General features: G+C 45.6%; 2 protein-coding genes across 12 annotated transcripts; one reads left to right on the forward strand and one right to left on the reverse strand.

Moving 5' to 3' along the window:
• Positions 1-37: 37 nt before the first annotated feature.
• Positions 38-10,707, reverse strand: LOC139408991 (TGF-beta-activated kinase 1 and MAP3K7-binding protein 3-like). Of its 11 annotated transcripts, none has more exons than XM_071153576.1 (9): positions 10,480-10,691; positions 9,081-9,255; positions 6,993-7,652; positions 6,299-6,920; positions 5,983-6,143; positions 5,484-5,577; positions 5,286-5,369; positions 3,924-3,980; positions 614-917 (listed from the first exon to the last, which is right to left on the reverse strand). In XM_071153576.1, exons 2-9 carry the CDS (start codon positions 9,180-9,182, stop codon positions 769-771), a joined length of 1,929 nt encoding a protein of 642 aa, XP_071009677.1. In that variant the 5' UTR covers positions 9,183-9,255; positions 10,480-10,691; the 3' UTR covers positions 614-768. The 11 variants fall into 11 exon arrangements, with proteins under 11 accessions (XP_071009681.1, XP_071009680.1, XP_071009679.1 ...); XM_071153574.1 differs by having other exon boundaries at positions 6,975-7,652; XM_071153573.1 differs by having other exon boundaries at positions 6,957-7,652.
• A 1,065-nt stretch (positions 10,708-11,772) lies between these two features.
• On the forward strand, positions 11,773-14,251 carry LOC139408993 (uncharacterized). Its single transcript, XM_071153585.1, has 5 exons — positions 11,773-11,963; positions 12,249-12,306; positions 12,491-12,861; positions 13,083-13,274; positions 13,627-14,251. Exons 1-5 carry the CDS (start codon positions 11,827-11,829, stop codon positions 13,703-13,705), a joined length of 837 nt encoding a protein of 278 aa, XP_071009686.1. The 5' UTR covers positions 11,773-11,826; the 3' UTR covers positions 13,706-14,251.
• Positions 14,252-16,557: the final 2,306 nt, after the last annotated feature.

The following is a 16,557-nucleotide window of genomic DNA, read 5'->3' on the forward strand; positions in this document are numbered from 1 at the left end:
AAACTACAGGAAAGATATTCCAGGCGTAAAGCATCCGTCACATAGAATCAGCTCCTTTATTAAGTACAGCAACTTGAGGCATTTGCACGGGGAAATATTTTTTTTAACATGGAATACAGTGTGGGCATAATATGCATAAAAGTACCAGGAATATATTCATATGCAAGCCTCTTTAGTGTTGTTCATTCGATGAAAGAAGGAGCTCTTGGTAAAGAGCTGATACAGTGTATAATCTACATTAGGATTAGTTCATCAGACCCTTTCTTTATGCAACTGCATTGTCCCACTGCCAGAGAGTGCAGCCCTGGTCATTTTGTAAGGGAAAGAACGTCCGCCCGTTGGTGGGGTTTGGGAATGGGCTCAGTCGTGTAAACAGGACAATCTCATTCATTCTGCAACGGAATGTTCACCGGATAAACCATGCCGCCTCCTCCGTATTCTAAAAACAACGCTCCATTGGCTGTTCTGTAGCCACGGCCACTGTCCACACAGCTAGTCCCTCCCTTTTGGGTTGCCATGGGAATAGTCTCCTGCTGTCCTCATCCTGGGAAAATGTTTTCCACCAATGGAGACAAGGGTCAAAGTGCATGGGTGAGTTCCTCTGAGACAAAAGGAGTGGGGGGGGGGGGGGGGGGTGGCTCTTCCTCAACAGGTGGGAGGGGGCTTATATATAGATTGACAGGGAAGGAGGGTCATTACACAAGAACATGGGCAGAGGAGTTTACAGGAAAAGGAAGTAAGGAGGGGGGGACTACTGTCCGGAACGGTTCAGGTGTAACGCGGCATTTCGCACTGTTCACAGCGGTTGAGTGCAGGGTGGTTGAGGAAGGTGCATTCTTCACAGCTCCACTGGGCTCCCTCAAAGTCCTCATCCCTCTGGGGCCCCGCGACAGCAGGCTTGGGGTTCCGCTCCCCCTCTGGGAGAGGGGCACACATACAGGCTTAGCGTCATTAACAAAGAACATACAGTGCATTCGGAAAGTATTCAGACCCCTTGGCTTTTTCCACATTTTGTTACTTTACAGCCTTATTCTAAAATGGATTAAATCGTATTTTTCCCCTCAATCTACACACAATACCCCATAATGACAAAGCAAAAACAAGCGTAGAAATGTGTAAAAAAAAAAACATTTTTAAATATCACATAAGTATTCAGATCCATTAATCAGTACTTTGTTGAAGCACCTTTCGCAGCGATTACAGCCTCGATTCTTCTTAGGTATGACGCTACAAGCTTGGCACACCTGTATTTGAGAGGCTTCTCCCATTCTAATCTGCAGATCCTCTCAAGCACCGCCAGGTTGGAAGGGGAGCGTCGCTGCACAACTATTTTCAGGTCTCCAGAGATGTTCGATTGGGTTCACTCAAAGACATTGAGACTTGTCCCAAAGCCACTCCTGCATTGTCTTGGCTGTGTGCTTAGGGTCGTTGTCTTGTTGGAAGGTGAACCTTCACCTCAGTCGGAGGTCCTGAGTACTCTGGAGCAGGTTTTCATCAAGGATCTCTCCATACTTTGCGCCATTCCATCTTTCCCTTGATCCTGACTAGTCTCCCAGTGCCTGCCACTTAAAAACATCCCCACAGCATGATGCTGCCACAACCATACGTCACCGTAGGGATGGTGCCATGTTTCCTGGCATTCAGGCCAAAGAGTTCCATCAGACCAGAGAATCTTGTTTCTCATGATCTGAGTCCTATAGGTGCCCTTTGGCAAACTCCAAGCGGGTTGTCGTGTGCCTTTTACTGAGAAATGGCTTCCGTCTGGCCACTACCATTAAGGCCTGATTGGTAGAGTACTGCAGAAATGGTTGTCCTTCTGGAAGTTTCTCGGTTCTCTTTTTTACTTAATAAATTTGCAGACATTTCTAAAAACCTATTTTTGCTTTGTCATTATGGGGTAGTGTGTGTAGATTGATGAGGACAATGTTTTATTTAATCAATTTTAGAATAAGGCTGTAACGTAACAAAATGTGGAAAAAGTCAAGTGGTCTGAACAATTTCCGAATGCACTGTATACAGTCTTAGCATTAGTAATGGGTGGGGGGAGAAATAAAATGAACCGAACCAAAATTTAAATATGCAACAATTTCAAAGATTTTACTGAGTTACAGTTCATAAATCAGCCAATTTAAATAAATTCATTAGGCCCTAATCTATGGATTTCACATGACTGGGAATACAGATATTAATCTTTTGGTTACAGATACCTTAAAAGAAAATGGGCCTCACAACGGACCTCAGGATCTCATCACGGTATTTCTGTGCATTCAAATTGCCATCGATAAAATGCAATTGGTGTTCGTTGTTCATAGCTTATGCCTGCCCATACCATAACCCCACCGCCACCATGGGGCACTCGGTTCATCAACAAACCGCTCTCCCACACGACACCATACACATGGTTTGCGGGTTGGGAGGCCGGTTGGACATACTGCCAAATTCTCCAAAACAACATTAGAGGTGGCTTATGGTAGAGAAATGAACATTGAATTCTCTGGCAACAGCTCGGGTGGACATTCCTGCAGTCAGCATGCCAATTGCACACTCCCTCAAAACTTGAGACATCTGTGGCATTGGTTTGTGTGACAAAAGTGCACATTTTAATGGCCTTTATTGTCCCCAAAACAAGGTGCACCCATGTAATGATCATGCTGTTTAAATCAGCTTATTGATATGCCACACCAATCAGGTTGATGGATTATCTTGGCGAAGGAGAAATGCTCCCTAACAGGGATGTAAAAACATGAGAAATACGCTTTGAGCATATGGAAAATGTCTTGAGATATTTTTTTTCAGCTCAGCTCATGAAACATGGGACCAACACTTTACACGTTGCGGTACAAACTGCAATATTATTTTGGGACGATAATATATAGATATTCGACTCCACGTGTGTGTGTATATATATATATTTTTTTTACTTCAGTACTTAGCGTTAACTAGCGCTAGTCAGCTGTTCCTGCCCCCAAAACTACTGTATGTTTCATCCTAGAGCTTGTTCTCAATCATGAGCAAACATGTTTTCAGCACTTTAATTTCCTTAACTTGACCAAAACTGGTTGTTTTCTCAGCAATATGCTTCGAACATTAAATTGCAATACATATAGAACTGTAAGAATCGTAATACATATTGCATTGGCACCTAAATATGGTGATAACATTGTCTCGTGAGGTCCCTGGCGATTCCCAGCTCTACTTAGTATCGCACCAACAAACACAGCAGATACCACAAGTCTTACAGAGGAGGTAAACTGGGGCGTTGGGAAAACAGTTTATTTTATTTTTATAGACGCTACACCGCATTTTGCCGGCAGGAGAAGACGGCAAGCCACTTTATCAAGTGTTCTCGGGCATGAGTCGCGCAACGGAATCTTGTCAACTGAACCAGCGTAATTTTATTCTGAGCAGCGCGAGCCTCACACGAAACCAAACTGCTCGCCCACTGGTTTCATCTAAATGAAGAGGCGGGTCTCGCCCTCTGCAAAACTGGCGTGACCGGTTCATCATCACAGTACCAAACATAACAAGGGGGGGGAGAAGGGAAAAAAAAGTCCTTCCAATGGGATGTTAACAGAGGGCCTAACTCTGTGTTCAGCAAGGATCCCATAGGCATTCATGGCAAGCGCAGGGGTGTCGACCACACTGGTGTCATGGCTAAATGCATAACCTGCTCCTTTATCCTACTACTGTCATATACAGGATCAAATTGCCACAATCCTTCCACTGCTATAGCTGGTGTGGTAGTGGTGAGCCTTCTGGTGCAAAATGGCTGTCGTATATCACCAAAGAGGGTGAGACTATTTAGTGGTGAATAAGGTGAGTTAACCCAAAATTACAATATCAAGCACGAAATTAAATGAATGTCGTCATTACACCACACACACACACACCAATCATACAAACACACAGCACCATTTTAAGACCTGTCTGAGAAGGAAATGCTTTCAAAAACATTTGGAGAATGTCCACACAGGGAGTCTCTGCAACACAAAAGTAAATCAACAAAAGCCATGGTCACTCGATCATTTATCACATTTGGTCTACTGAAGGGGAGTGATCAGAGAGAATTTGAGGAAAAAACTAAAACAAGCAATATTCTGTAAAATGTAATACAAGGCATTATAAAAAAGGCTCATACATGCATAAAACAAGTTATAAAGAGCTAGGCTATACCGCAGAGGGGAAACCTGCTGTTCAAACAATAACAAAGCACCACCACTGTTTTCGTAAACAGCTGAGGTACGGGGCTGGAGAAATGGAACCACTCTCAAACTCAAGAGATATAGATGCAAGGACTGACCATCCATGAAACCAAAATTATAGTTTTAACCACGTTTTGAGGCTATACAGAGCAGGGCTGCCCAACCCTCTTCCTGGAGATCTACCGTCCTGTGGGTTCTCAGTCCAACCCTAATTTAACACACTTGATTCTAGTAATTAGCTGCTCAACCTTAACTAGCTGAATCAAAACTGCTAAATTAGGGTTGGACTGAAAACCTACAGGACAGTAGACCTCCAGGAAGAAGGTTGGTCTGAAATCCTACAGGACAGTAGACCTCCAGGAAGAGGGTTGGTCTGAAAGCCTACAGGACAGTAGACCTCCAGGAAGAGGGTTGGTCTGAAATCCTACAGGACAGTAGACCTCCAGGAAGAGGGTTGGTCTGAAATCCTACAGGACAGTAGACCTCCAGGAAGAGGGTTGGTCTGAAATCCTACAGGACAGTAGACCTCCAGGAAGAGGGTTGGTCTAAAATCCTACAGGACAGTAGACCTCCAGGAAGCGGGTTGGTCTGAAATCCTACAGGACAGTAGACCTCCAGGAAGAGGGTTGGTCTGAAATCCTACAGGACAGTAGACCTCCAGGAAGAGGGTTGGTCTGAAATCCTACAGGACAGTAGACCTCCAGGAAGAGGGTTGGTCTGAAATCTTAATGGACAGTAGACCTCCAGGAAGAGGGTTGGTCTGAAATGCTATAGGACAGTAGACCTCCAGGAAGAGGGTTGGTCTGAAATCCTTACAGGACAGTAGACCTCCAGGAAGAGGGTTGGGCAGCCCTGTTGTAGTGTTGGTTTACGAGAAAAACAAGCTTCTATTTTGGCTCTGGGTGGGGTACGACAGTTTAACGAAGATCATGAAGCATTTACAATTTATATTATTCAAGAAACAGAGGGCATATATAATTCATTTAAGTCCAAAAACTGGATGTACCAACCACAGGTTGCCCCTTTAAAAAAAAGTCCTACCAATGTTTACAGTGGTACAACAGACGACATCCTGTTTCTCACCTTTTCTTCCTGGCTTGGGCGGTACCACCGGACCGGTCTGAATGTTCTTATAAAAGTTGTTCTCGGCTTGCGGATCAAACTTCCCTGATGACAAATTACACAACTCATACAGCATCTGTTATTTGACACCTGAATGTGTGCTCTTGTACATATTGCATCTTCAAACGCCTGTTTGTGTGTTTCTCTGTGTGTGTGTACCTAGAGACTGCAGAAGATCTGTCTCCTTCAGGGTACAGTCGACATCAATCTGTAGCTGTCTGTTCAGACTGCGCAACCGGGTCATCTCTTCAGGCTGGAACAGCCGCAGAACACCGGTGGGTTGGATGAGACCAAAAAAATATAAAATGTAGACAACTCTATACCCTGCATTGATTTACTGTTTGTATACAAATTTCACAGAAATATATATATATATACACACACACACATATATACATACACACACATATATATACATGTAGCTAATGTGCGTGTGTTTGTATGTGTGCCTTCAAACGTGTTTGTGTGCCTAAGCATTCAAAGGTGTGTGTGTGTGTGTGTGCAAAAAATAAAAAACATGTTACGTACTATGCCTTCAAAAGGAGTGTGTATATGCGTGCACGTGATCATGCATTTAAACCTCACCGATGTATGTGTTTAGGTGCCTATGCAATCACATCTGCGTGTTGCTCCCCCTGTATGTGTGTGTCCCTCTTACCCGGGGGATGAGGCTGGTGCTGTTGACTCGCCTGAAGCGTCTCTGGAGGGCGTCGTACTCCATGTCGTTGACGTCTGCCTTCAGCTGCTCCAGCTTCTGCCTCTCCATCAGCAGCTCCTTCAGCAGACGCTCCATCCGGGCCCTCTGGTGCAGCAGGAGAGCTGGGGGACACAGTGGTGGGAAAACAGGGCTTCAAACAGGTGGGACGGGTCGGGAGGTGGGCCGGATACGGCATGCGAATGTGCAGGAATGCATACATCTATGGTTCTGTGAGCGCGTGCACACACACACGTATCCGTTCATAAGCCGTGCTTACCCTGGGTGTAAGCGTAGTCATCGGAGCCCGAGCTGGAGCGGCGCGGCATGCGGTTGGCGATGTGGCTGACTATGTTACCGGGCAGGGCTGAGATGGGCAGGATGGGTGCCGGGGCCAGCGCGTGATGCTCCCCCTGGTCCACCATGTTGAGCAGAGATTCAGGAGAGGAGGCCACTGGAGGGGAACCTGAGAGCGGCCTCTGCTGCTGGGCCTGGCCTGGGGACACTTTGATCTTAAAGGTGTAGCCCGCCTGGCTGCCTGGCTGGGGTGAGGAAGTGGGCCGGGGCCGCGCGGGGCACTGGTGCAGGTATACCCCGGGGTGGAAGGTGGCAGAGCTCCCCCCGCTCAGGCTGAGGCCCCGCTGGGGTGAGCTGGGTGAGGGGCTGGTAGCCATGTAGAGAGTCTGTCCCGGGGGGCAGTGCACGGGGGAGTTGCTGCGGGGCCGCGGGCCCTCCAGGGTGATCTCGATCTGGTTCTTCAGGGAGCTCTTGGGCAGGTACGGCCTGTAGATGGGCTGCTGCTGCTGCTGTTGTTGCTGGTGGTGGTAGGGCATGCTGGCCAAGGTGGGAGGGCTGATGGGCAGGAAGACATGGGTCTGCTGCACCTGCTGTTGGTGCTGCACCTGCTGTTGGGGCTGCACCTGCTGTTGGGGCTGCACCTGCTGTTGGGGCTGCACCTGCTGTTGGGGCTGCACCTGCTGTTGGGGCTGCACCTGCTGTTGGGGCTGCACCTGCTGTTGGGGCTGGTGCTGGGGCGAGCTATACGGGGACTGGTAGGTGGGAGTGGTGTAGGGCGAGGGCTGATACACAGGCTGCCCGGACGAGGGCCAGGGGGAGGGCTGCGGGCTCTGGGAGGGGGAGGGCCGGATGTAGAGGGCATTACCGCCACTGTTGCCATAGTGACCGGCGGGGATCTGCAGGGCCTGGGGGGCGTTGGGCAGGTTCTGGGACAGAGTGACAGTGATAGGGTTCATGGTGTAGCGAGGAACAGGCGAGTAGGTAGGGGACATTCCCTGCACGGGAGGCGGAGTGGGGGTGCTGGCCGTGCGCCCCCCGTGGTCATTCATGAAGAAGGGGGTGTACCCTAGCGAGGGGGCTATGGTGGCGGGGGCCGAGAGGGGCTCCGTGAAGCCGACACGCTGGGGCTCGATGTAACCGTCACTGGAGCTGTGCACCAGGGAGCGCCCGCCTCCGTTGTCCTTGCCCGCCTCCGAGGGGGGGTAGCCCCCTAGCTGGATGTGCAGCATGTGGTTCCGGCTCAGACGGGCCTCCTCCGGACTTTGGTACTCCCCATAGAGGTATCTGTTACTCTCCTGAGCCAGCAGGTGACAGCATATATCCAGGTTATTGTTGTTCTGGAGGAGGAAAGGAGACAGGATACAAGGCTCAGTGATGGGGCCCAGACTGATGTTGTAGTTCTATAGGGGTCACTGGTCTGTCGATTTACAGTAGAAAAACAGAGGCATACTAACTTCCTGGGGTCATAACAGATCATCAACTAAACCACACAAACAACTGTAAATGTTTAAAAAAAAGAAGTTTAACTCTTTATTCTCCCAAATTTCATGGTATCCAATTGGTAGTTACAGCCCACTACAGGAGCCGCTAGTGCGCGAAGGGACAAGAACATCCCTTCCGGCCAAACCCTCCCCTAACCCAGACAACGCCGGGACAATTGTGCGCCACCCCATGGGTCTCCCGGTCGCGGCCGACTGCGACAGAGCCTGGACTTGAACCAGGATCTCTAGTGGCACAGCTAGAACTGCGATGCAGTGTGCCACTCGGGAGGCGATGTTCAACTTCATATATAGGCATACATGTGTAAGCCTAGAGCCGTGAAGCAGCATACAGGCATTTCAATGAGAGAATCGGTGCATGTTTATAGCCTGAGTGAGCCCCAAATGGCACCCTAATTCCCTATGCAGTACACTTAAAGCCCCTTTCCACTGGCCTTAAATGGGCCCAACCTAGGTTGACTTCAAAGCGTTTCCACTGCCTCCGGAAATGATAAATTATATAATGTTGCTAGGCAGCCAATATGTGACTGCAGCTGGCTTCTAGCTAGCGAGATGTTGAAGAATGAAATTCCCCCTGTAACTAACATTACCCCATACTCCTGCCAGTGCCAGCCAGACTCAGAGCCATGTATTTAGCTCGCTGACATTAGTGTTAATTCCTACCTCTCATGCCATGGTCTATTAGCTAGCTAGCTATCCAAGCAAACCAGATGACAGCTAGCTAGCTTTCGATAGAGCCTGGCCAGCTAAAATACCTGTTCGCTTCTTTAGACTGATTTGCTAGCTAATGTTAGGTAGCTAGCTAGCATTGAGGGCTCTGTTCTCAAAGGTTATTGTTTAGTGCATAAATTAATAAAGGATACAGCTATGGTGGTAATTTGTTTCATGTCTAACTACTGCAGTACTGCTTGTCCATGTGCTCAGAAGAGCTAGCTAAACGTTTTGTCCGCATCCAGCAGTGATCAGCTTGGTGGTTGCATGGTAACAGCATCCCCAACCCAAATTCTAATCGAACTGGCACCAGTTGTGAAACTGGGCTGCGCTGGCTCGGATTTCCTTAGATCCAGCTCGAAGTTGAGAATTCCATTCGAGCCAGCTCGAATTTGGCCCTAATTTTAAGAGCCAGTGGCAACAGGGCTTAAATGTTACTTTTGACCAGGGTCCATATGGCCCCGGCCAAAGTAATACACTATAGGGAATAAGGTGTCATTTGGGACACACACTATTATTGCGTGTGATCATAGCTGTCTGGCTACGGTAGCATACCTGCAGAAGGCACTGGGACACTACTCCCTCTGGGATCTCGGGGAAGCGCTGCTTGAGGTCCTGCAGGATGTGATAGTCTAACTGAGGGCCTCCCTGCGCCATCCTGAGCCCACAGAGAGAGTCACTGAGCTCACAGCCCTGAACGCTGCTGCTGCACCTGTGCTCTTCTCATCCTCTACATGCACACACACACACACACACACACACACACACACACACACACACACACACACACACACACACACACACACACACACACACACACACACACACAATCATGAAAAGCTCGAAACAATATGCAGTCTTCATTGCATCACATCAGCCCAGCCACACACCAGACAACATTAAAAGTCTGCTCCTCTGCCGCCAGATCAGTGCTTTAAATAGCAACAAGGGTTAGAGGATGTGCTTACAAACGGAAGGAGGCTTTTTGGCAGCTTTGGTCAGCGGTTCCTCTGCAGAAACAATGTAATTAGGCGACACATATGTTACGGACAGTTTATGGGCCCTAATGACCAAACAGACAGGCCGATAAAGCAGTAAGGAGAGGTTAGCCGGGCTAAAACTGGTCAATAACCCCATCCGACACTTCACACAACCGACGGGTTTGGCTGCAACAGACAGGCATGGTATCTGTCTCGTGTGATAGTTTAGTCATCTCACTGCACCAAGCAACGAACCAAGACAGCTTGCTACCTAGCTAGAGAACGCGACATGCACAAGTGTTACCTACGTCAGCTAACTAATTCATACGGATCACTAACGTGTTTGCGTTCGCATCAGCGTCTGTGGCATTTTAGCCATCTAAGTTACCTATCCATCTGCAGTGGATAATAGTGATCCGATTCATAATTTCTGGTCAACCATGCTATAACGTCAACTGACAAACGTTAGTTGTTCTTATTGGTCTTAGCTAGCTAGCGTTACTTACACGGAAGACAAAAACAAATTAATGTTAAATGGCTGACAACCTAAACAAAATAGCGCGCCGTCCACATACTAAATTAGCTAAGTAACTAGAGTAGCCAGCTAGTTGGCCAACGAAACTAGTTGGCTACCTACTATTGTCGTTTTTGGATAAGCGCGTTAACTAGACAAATAGGATGCGTATGTTGATAGCTAACGTTAACTAGCTAGCAACCACCAAGTATCGACACAAAACAAATCTTTGGTATCGAGTTAAAGAGATTAGCTAATGTTAACGCCGATAGCGTTAGCGGACAACTTCTTCCTAAAGCGCCGTTGACCAGAAAATCAAACACCAACAAGTAATCTGACATAGAGAAGCTAATAACGTTAACGTAGCGAGCCAGCGAATCTATAGGTGTTAGCTAGCTAGCAAGCTCACAATGTATCGAAACCAAGATTTAGCTAGCTAACGTTAGCTACTTCGACTTACCATGAGCTTACTCACTCCTGTCATGGACCATTATAGCTACAGTTTCAGAGAAAACCCATCGATCTGATATTTTCCGAAAGTGGCAGACGAATATGTATTTCACTCTTGATAGATAAAGCGATCGTGTTTCATTGCAAGACAAGGCCGTCGTCTCCACGTACGAAATTGGATCTATCGCGATAAATGTAAGCTTTTCGGAGCAGGAAGTGGTCTAAATCTAAGTTGTTGGTACTGCACATGCTTGTCTTTTGCGCCCCGTCCAGTAGAGCCCCCCCTCCTTTCCTTGATACATATGTAGATGTGGTTTAAGTACAGTAATTGTAATAACTGTATGTGAGGCGAATCCTATTATGTGTCATTTGATATTTCCTCTTACAAGGGACACACGCATTTCGTTACACCCACAATAACATATTTTAAATATGTGTATGTGACCAATACAATCTGATTTGACAAGGGAAGGCCGTCATGATGAGTTAGGTTATTATCGGACACAGTCCAGCCAGTGTAGGCCAAGCATGCCCAGGTATTGTAAGCTATAGCATATAGGCCCTGGGTCATTATATTTCTTAGGCCTATTGATTGCATATTGGAAAGGTTGTTCCATCTATGTGTTACAAATATGCTATAACAATTCAATGCAAAAAAAATATGCAAGACACTCCTCTTTTTAAGGCAATATATTGATTGCCTGCCCCGAAGACACATTTATTGACAGTTATCAAATACCTCAAAAGTTTAATTAATCATTTCAAAAACGAGTTAATAAAAAATTGTACTATAGTTAAAAAATCCATAGTTGTACGGCGTCATGACGGCTGATGCTGTGGTTACCATGTAACGGGACTGGAGTCTTTTACGCAACAATGTGGACCAATGTCATGAACATGGGCCTACAAAATCCTACGCCACAATTTATGAAGTTATAGGCTATGATAAAAGCAAAGTGACATGAAACGACATATTAAATGTTGTGCGAAAGAAGAACAGGATCGACTTTCAACTGCACATTTATTGGAGGTCGGCGATGACTGTGTTGATTACTATGATCAAACAGAGAGCAATGACGGAGTCGGTGCCTGGTCGCAAGATGCATGTAGTTACAGGATTGATATTTGCACCAAGGGCAAACTGTCCAGAAAAATAATTTCATATCAGAGAAGAGAGTGTGCAGAGAATACATGTGATGTCATATCGCAATCTCAGCATTACAACGACCCTGAGCGGTTCATTGAACAATACAGAAGTGACAGATTGCGCCGTTTCCCCTGTCACACACATATCCCTACACATCCGGGGACATGGGTGGTGCTGAAAAGCTGCGAGGAAGAGCCCTTCGATTTTACCATGCCACCAATCCGAGGTAAAAACAACAGCGCTACTGGAGACTACTTGGAGCAACAATATGCACTTATATCTGAAAAAAGAGACACGTTTTCCAAACACAAACAGACGGATGAATGTAAAAAGTTATCTTCTGCATGGTAAGCAAAAAGGTTACTTTCAGTCTGATGATGTGAACTTTTAGATGCGTGCTCAAAAATGATATTTCCAATAGGCTACACTTTATTCTAGAAAGCCTGGCAAAAGACAGATGTAAATGTCACACCAAAATTGATATGATTCTCTTCTATTCTATTATGTCTAGTTTTGGTTGATACAGATTAGAGCCAGCGAAAGTCTGTTCATGCGAAATCTTATGTAAGGTTTAATTACTAAAATATATGCCACTGTCACTGAGTTCAGGAAAAACTCTGATTTCCCAACAGTGTTCAAGATGATGAAATGCTCTGTTTTACCTGCCACGCTATGCTAAGGTCATTTCAAGTGAGTTAACCTACATCTAAGTTTTACCTTCCCAGTTTACTTCCACACTAGAATGATTGATATTGCTCAACAATACTTTGAATGCTCTGTAAAACCATGAGATTGAATCTGGAGACCTTGGTTACGTCCCAAATGGTCCCCTATTCCTCTACCTATACTTGATCTCTTTTTCCATTAATCTCAGAATTGTGGAGACAAGGAGCTGTCCTACTATGAGCCAAATGGCACAGTCTACTCACCTATCAACAACATGGGCATCAAGCTGCTGACAGTGCAACAAACACAGACCTCGTTGGACGCCTTGCGGAGGAACCAGCGACTCAGGAGCAGCGCTGTCATCAGGAGGCACCCACGAGCCAATAAGAGTGCCACCTTAGGGGACATCTCCCTGTCAACATTCAAAAACAACGTGGTGTGGTGTAACGGCTATCGAGAGACCTCTTCCATGCAGGCCGCCGCTCTCCCTGATGTTCCCAGTTCTTCATCCAAGAAAGGAAACAATAAGGCCAATCCTTTTACGGTCAAAGGGTTGAGAAGGCTCCCTCCAAGTCAGAAGTAAGTCCTGCAAAAGACAATGCCAGAGTTGAGCTCTTAGAGTGAATCTCTAAACTGTTCTTTAAAGCACATCCGTTCATTTTTTTAAACAGTTTTCCCAACTGGGATAATAAAGTGATTGATTGATTGATGTGTTTATGTGGGGGAACCTAGATCTTCGGTTTTATGAGAACAGAAGTGATGTGCAGGATTAATATGTCTGTCTGTGTGGGACGTGGCAGTGGGACCAGGCCTGGCCGCTCCTTTCCCGAGTCATCTCCTCCCAGTGGGAGATCCATCACCCCAGGCACCCAGCTCTCCTCCACCACCCCCCTACCTCCATCGCACCCCTGGAAGTCCAGCTCTACATGCTACCTGACCCCTCCACAGTTGGCACCCACGAAGCCCCTGGTGGTCCAGCAGAGGATAAAGAGGTCAGTCATGTCAATGCAAAGTAACAGCCAGATTATGACCTGATAACCAGGGTTTGGGGATCAAGGCTATTTCTATCATGTTGACTCATGTTGATTCAGAAAATCCCAAATTGAGATTTAATTCAGGTACACCTTACTTCAAGCATGCAGGTATAAGACCTTATGATCTGGTTATAAGGCATTGTAACTTGTCACGAGTATGTATGACCCCCTTATAATATGTTATTATCATCTCATAATGATTGTGACTAAATAACAGCCATTTGTGAGTATTAGAGCATTATAGATTGCATTGACATTGTGGAGGACTTTATGTTGTATTGTATTAACCTGAATGTCTTTCTCTCCACAGATGGTGCCCTCTCCAATACGGTGAGAGGGTTGGCTTTGCAGAGATTTTGTTGAAACAGAGGATAATGGTATTACATTAAATGCAGTTACATTTTCTATGCTAATTCGTATCATACAGACTCTTTGCTCCTTGTCCTAAAAGTAATACATAGGAAAAGTTATAATTGTGTTTAATTGTGAAATGTGTTACCTTCTATGTACTGTGTAATGAATTCCCTTTACAAAAAAAACAGGTGCACTGCCAACTTTATCCATCACCACTAGAGGGCAGCGGTGACTGTTACTAAAGTTTTGGATCGTGAATTATTATAGTAGGTAATAAGAACTTCCACTTGTTTCCCTCAAAATCGAAAAAATTAAGATGAGTAACTCAACATTTGTTTTGATATGTATATTTCCAACGAGAATGGATCAATTATGGAACAGAAGATTTGCATATATTTAAACAGGAGAATGGTGTCAAAACATAACAATCCCAGTTTACTGATGAATGGTGAACCTGATTTCTATGTTGGCATAACATTACTACTACACTGTATTGGCCATTGAGTTCACAGTTGAGAAGTGTCTACTGAATTATATCAGCACATAAATAAAAGAAGATGGTCTACAATATAAGATCGCGACAGAATCTCAGGTTACCAAAATTGCTCACGCTTTTCAAATGGGTAAACCAGAGTCAATCGCTGACCCAGATCAGAGCTGTGGATCATGGAAAAGTTATTTGTAATTGATAAGTCAACTGCTCTGCTTCTGGGCACTTGGTCACCGAGCCAGGTCTCACTTGTCATGGGCCTAAATATAGCCAGTGGCTGTTAACTGATAGTACTGACATTATACAGTGCCTTTGGAAAGTACTCAGACCCCTTGACTTTTTCACATTTTGTTACGTTACAGCCTTATTCTAAAATGGAGGGGGGGAAACCTCAGCAGTCTACACACGATACCCCATAATGACAAAGCAAAAACTTTTATTCAATTGTTTTAATTAGCAAATTTATCAAAATAAAAACTGAAATACCTTACTTAATAAGTATTCAGACCCTTTGCTATGAGACTCGAAATTGAGCTCAGGTGCATCCTGTTTCCATTGATCATCCTTGAGATGTTGCGACAACATGATTGGAGTCCACCTGTGATAAATTCAATTGATTGGACATGATTGTGAAAGGCACACACCTACCTATATAAGGTCCCACAGTTGACAGTGCATGTCAGAGTAAAAACCAAGCTGAGGTCGACGGAATTTTCCGTAGAGCTCTGAAACAGGATTGTGTTGAGGCACAGATCTGGGGAAGGGTACCAAAACATTTCTACAGCATTGAAGGTCCCCAAGAAAATAGTGGCCTCCATCATTCTTAAATGTAAGAAGTTTGTTTGGAACCACCAAGACCCTCCCTAGAGGTGGCCGCCAGGCCAAACTGAGCAATTGGGGAGAAGGGCCTTGGTCAGGGAGGTGACCAAGAATCCAATTGTCACTCTGACAGAGTTCGAGAGTTCCTCTGTGGAAATGGGAAAACCTTCCAAAAGGACAACCATCTCTGCAGCACTCCACCAATCAGGCCCTTATGGTAGAGTGTCCAGACAGAAGCCATTTCTCAGTAAAAGGCACATGACAGCCCTCTTGGAGTTTGCCAAAAGGCACCTAAAGACTCTCAGACCATGAGAAACAAGATTCTCTGGTCTTATGAAACCAAGATTGAACTATTTGACCTGAATGCCAAGCGTCACGTCTGGAGGAAAACTGGCACCATCCCTACAGTGAAGCATGGTGGTGGCAGCATCATGCTGTGCAGGTGTTTTTCAGCGGCAGGGACTAGGAGACTTGTCAGGATTGAGGCAAAGATGAACAGAGCAAAGTACAGAGAAATCCTTGATGAAAACCTGCTCCAGAGCGCTCAGGACCCCAGACTGGAGTAAAGTTTCACCTTCCAACAGGACAACGACCCTAAGCACACAGCCAAGACAACGCAGGAGTAGCTTCTGGACAAGTCTCTGAATGTCCTTAAATAGCCCAGCCAGAGCCCGGACTTGAACCCGATCGAACATCTCTAGAGAGACCTGAAAATATCTGTGCAGCAACGCTCCTCATCCAACCTGAGAGGATCTGCAGAGAAGAATGGTGAAACTCCCTAAATACTGGTGTGCCAAGCTTGCAGAGTCATTCCCAAGAAGGTTGTAATCGCTGCCAAAGGTGCTTCAACAAAGTACTGACTAAAGGGTCTGAATACTTATGTAAATGTAATGTTTACGTTTTTTATTTGTAATAAATTAGCAAACATTTCTAAAATCCAGTTTTTGCTTCGTCATTAAGGAGTATTGTGTGTAGACTGATTAGGGGAAATAACAATTGTATCAATTTTAGAATAAGGCTGTAACCTAACAACATTTAGAAAAAGTCAAGTGGTCTGATTACTTTCTGAAGGCTTTGTATCTACTTACAGAGACATCTAGAGGAAACAGAGGTCTTTTTTGTCCCACCGTGCAAATCATTGGAACCAGATTTCACCCTTGTGCCCTGTTCAAAAATGTGCCCAAGATTTGTCTGGAAGGATCTGGAATGGCAGAAAAGTTTCCCCAAAAGAATCTTGAATTCCCATTTTTCGTGTCTCTCAATAATATGGTTTACATTAACAAGGCTATGTAGGCACAAACTAATAATAAAATAAAAAAATACAAAAAAAAGACTATTCCATTGCAACTATTCCATAACTTGTTACTCTGTTGTGGAAAGGTTTATAGTCCTTAAATGATAGCTATAATCCAATGTGATCTCCTGTAGGCTCTCTATACTAGCAGAAACTTAACCAGAGACTTACACCTGTCATAGTAGCCTCTCACCTGTCAAGCCCCCCTGCAGCTGAGCTCACACACACCACAGCTGGGACTCTGTGACATTCCCCTGAAACAGCACCTTCCCATCGATGTTGTG

The sequence above is a fragment of the Oncorhynchus clarkii genome, chromosome 5 (assembly GCF_045791955.1).
Source record: "Oncorhynchus clarkii lewisi isolate Uvic-CL-2024 chromosome 5, UVic_Ocla_1.0, whole genome shotgun sequence".
In the NCBI taxonomy this organism is placed as follows: Eukaryota; Metazoa; Chordata; class Actinopteri; order Salmoniformes; family Salmonidae; genus Oncorhynchus; species Oncorhynchus clarkii.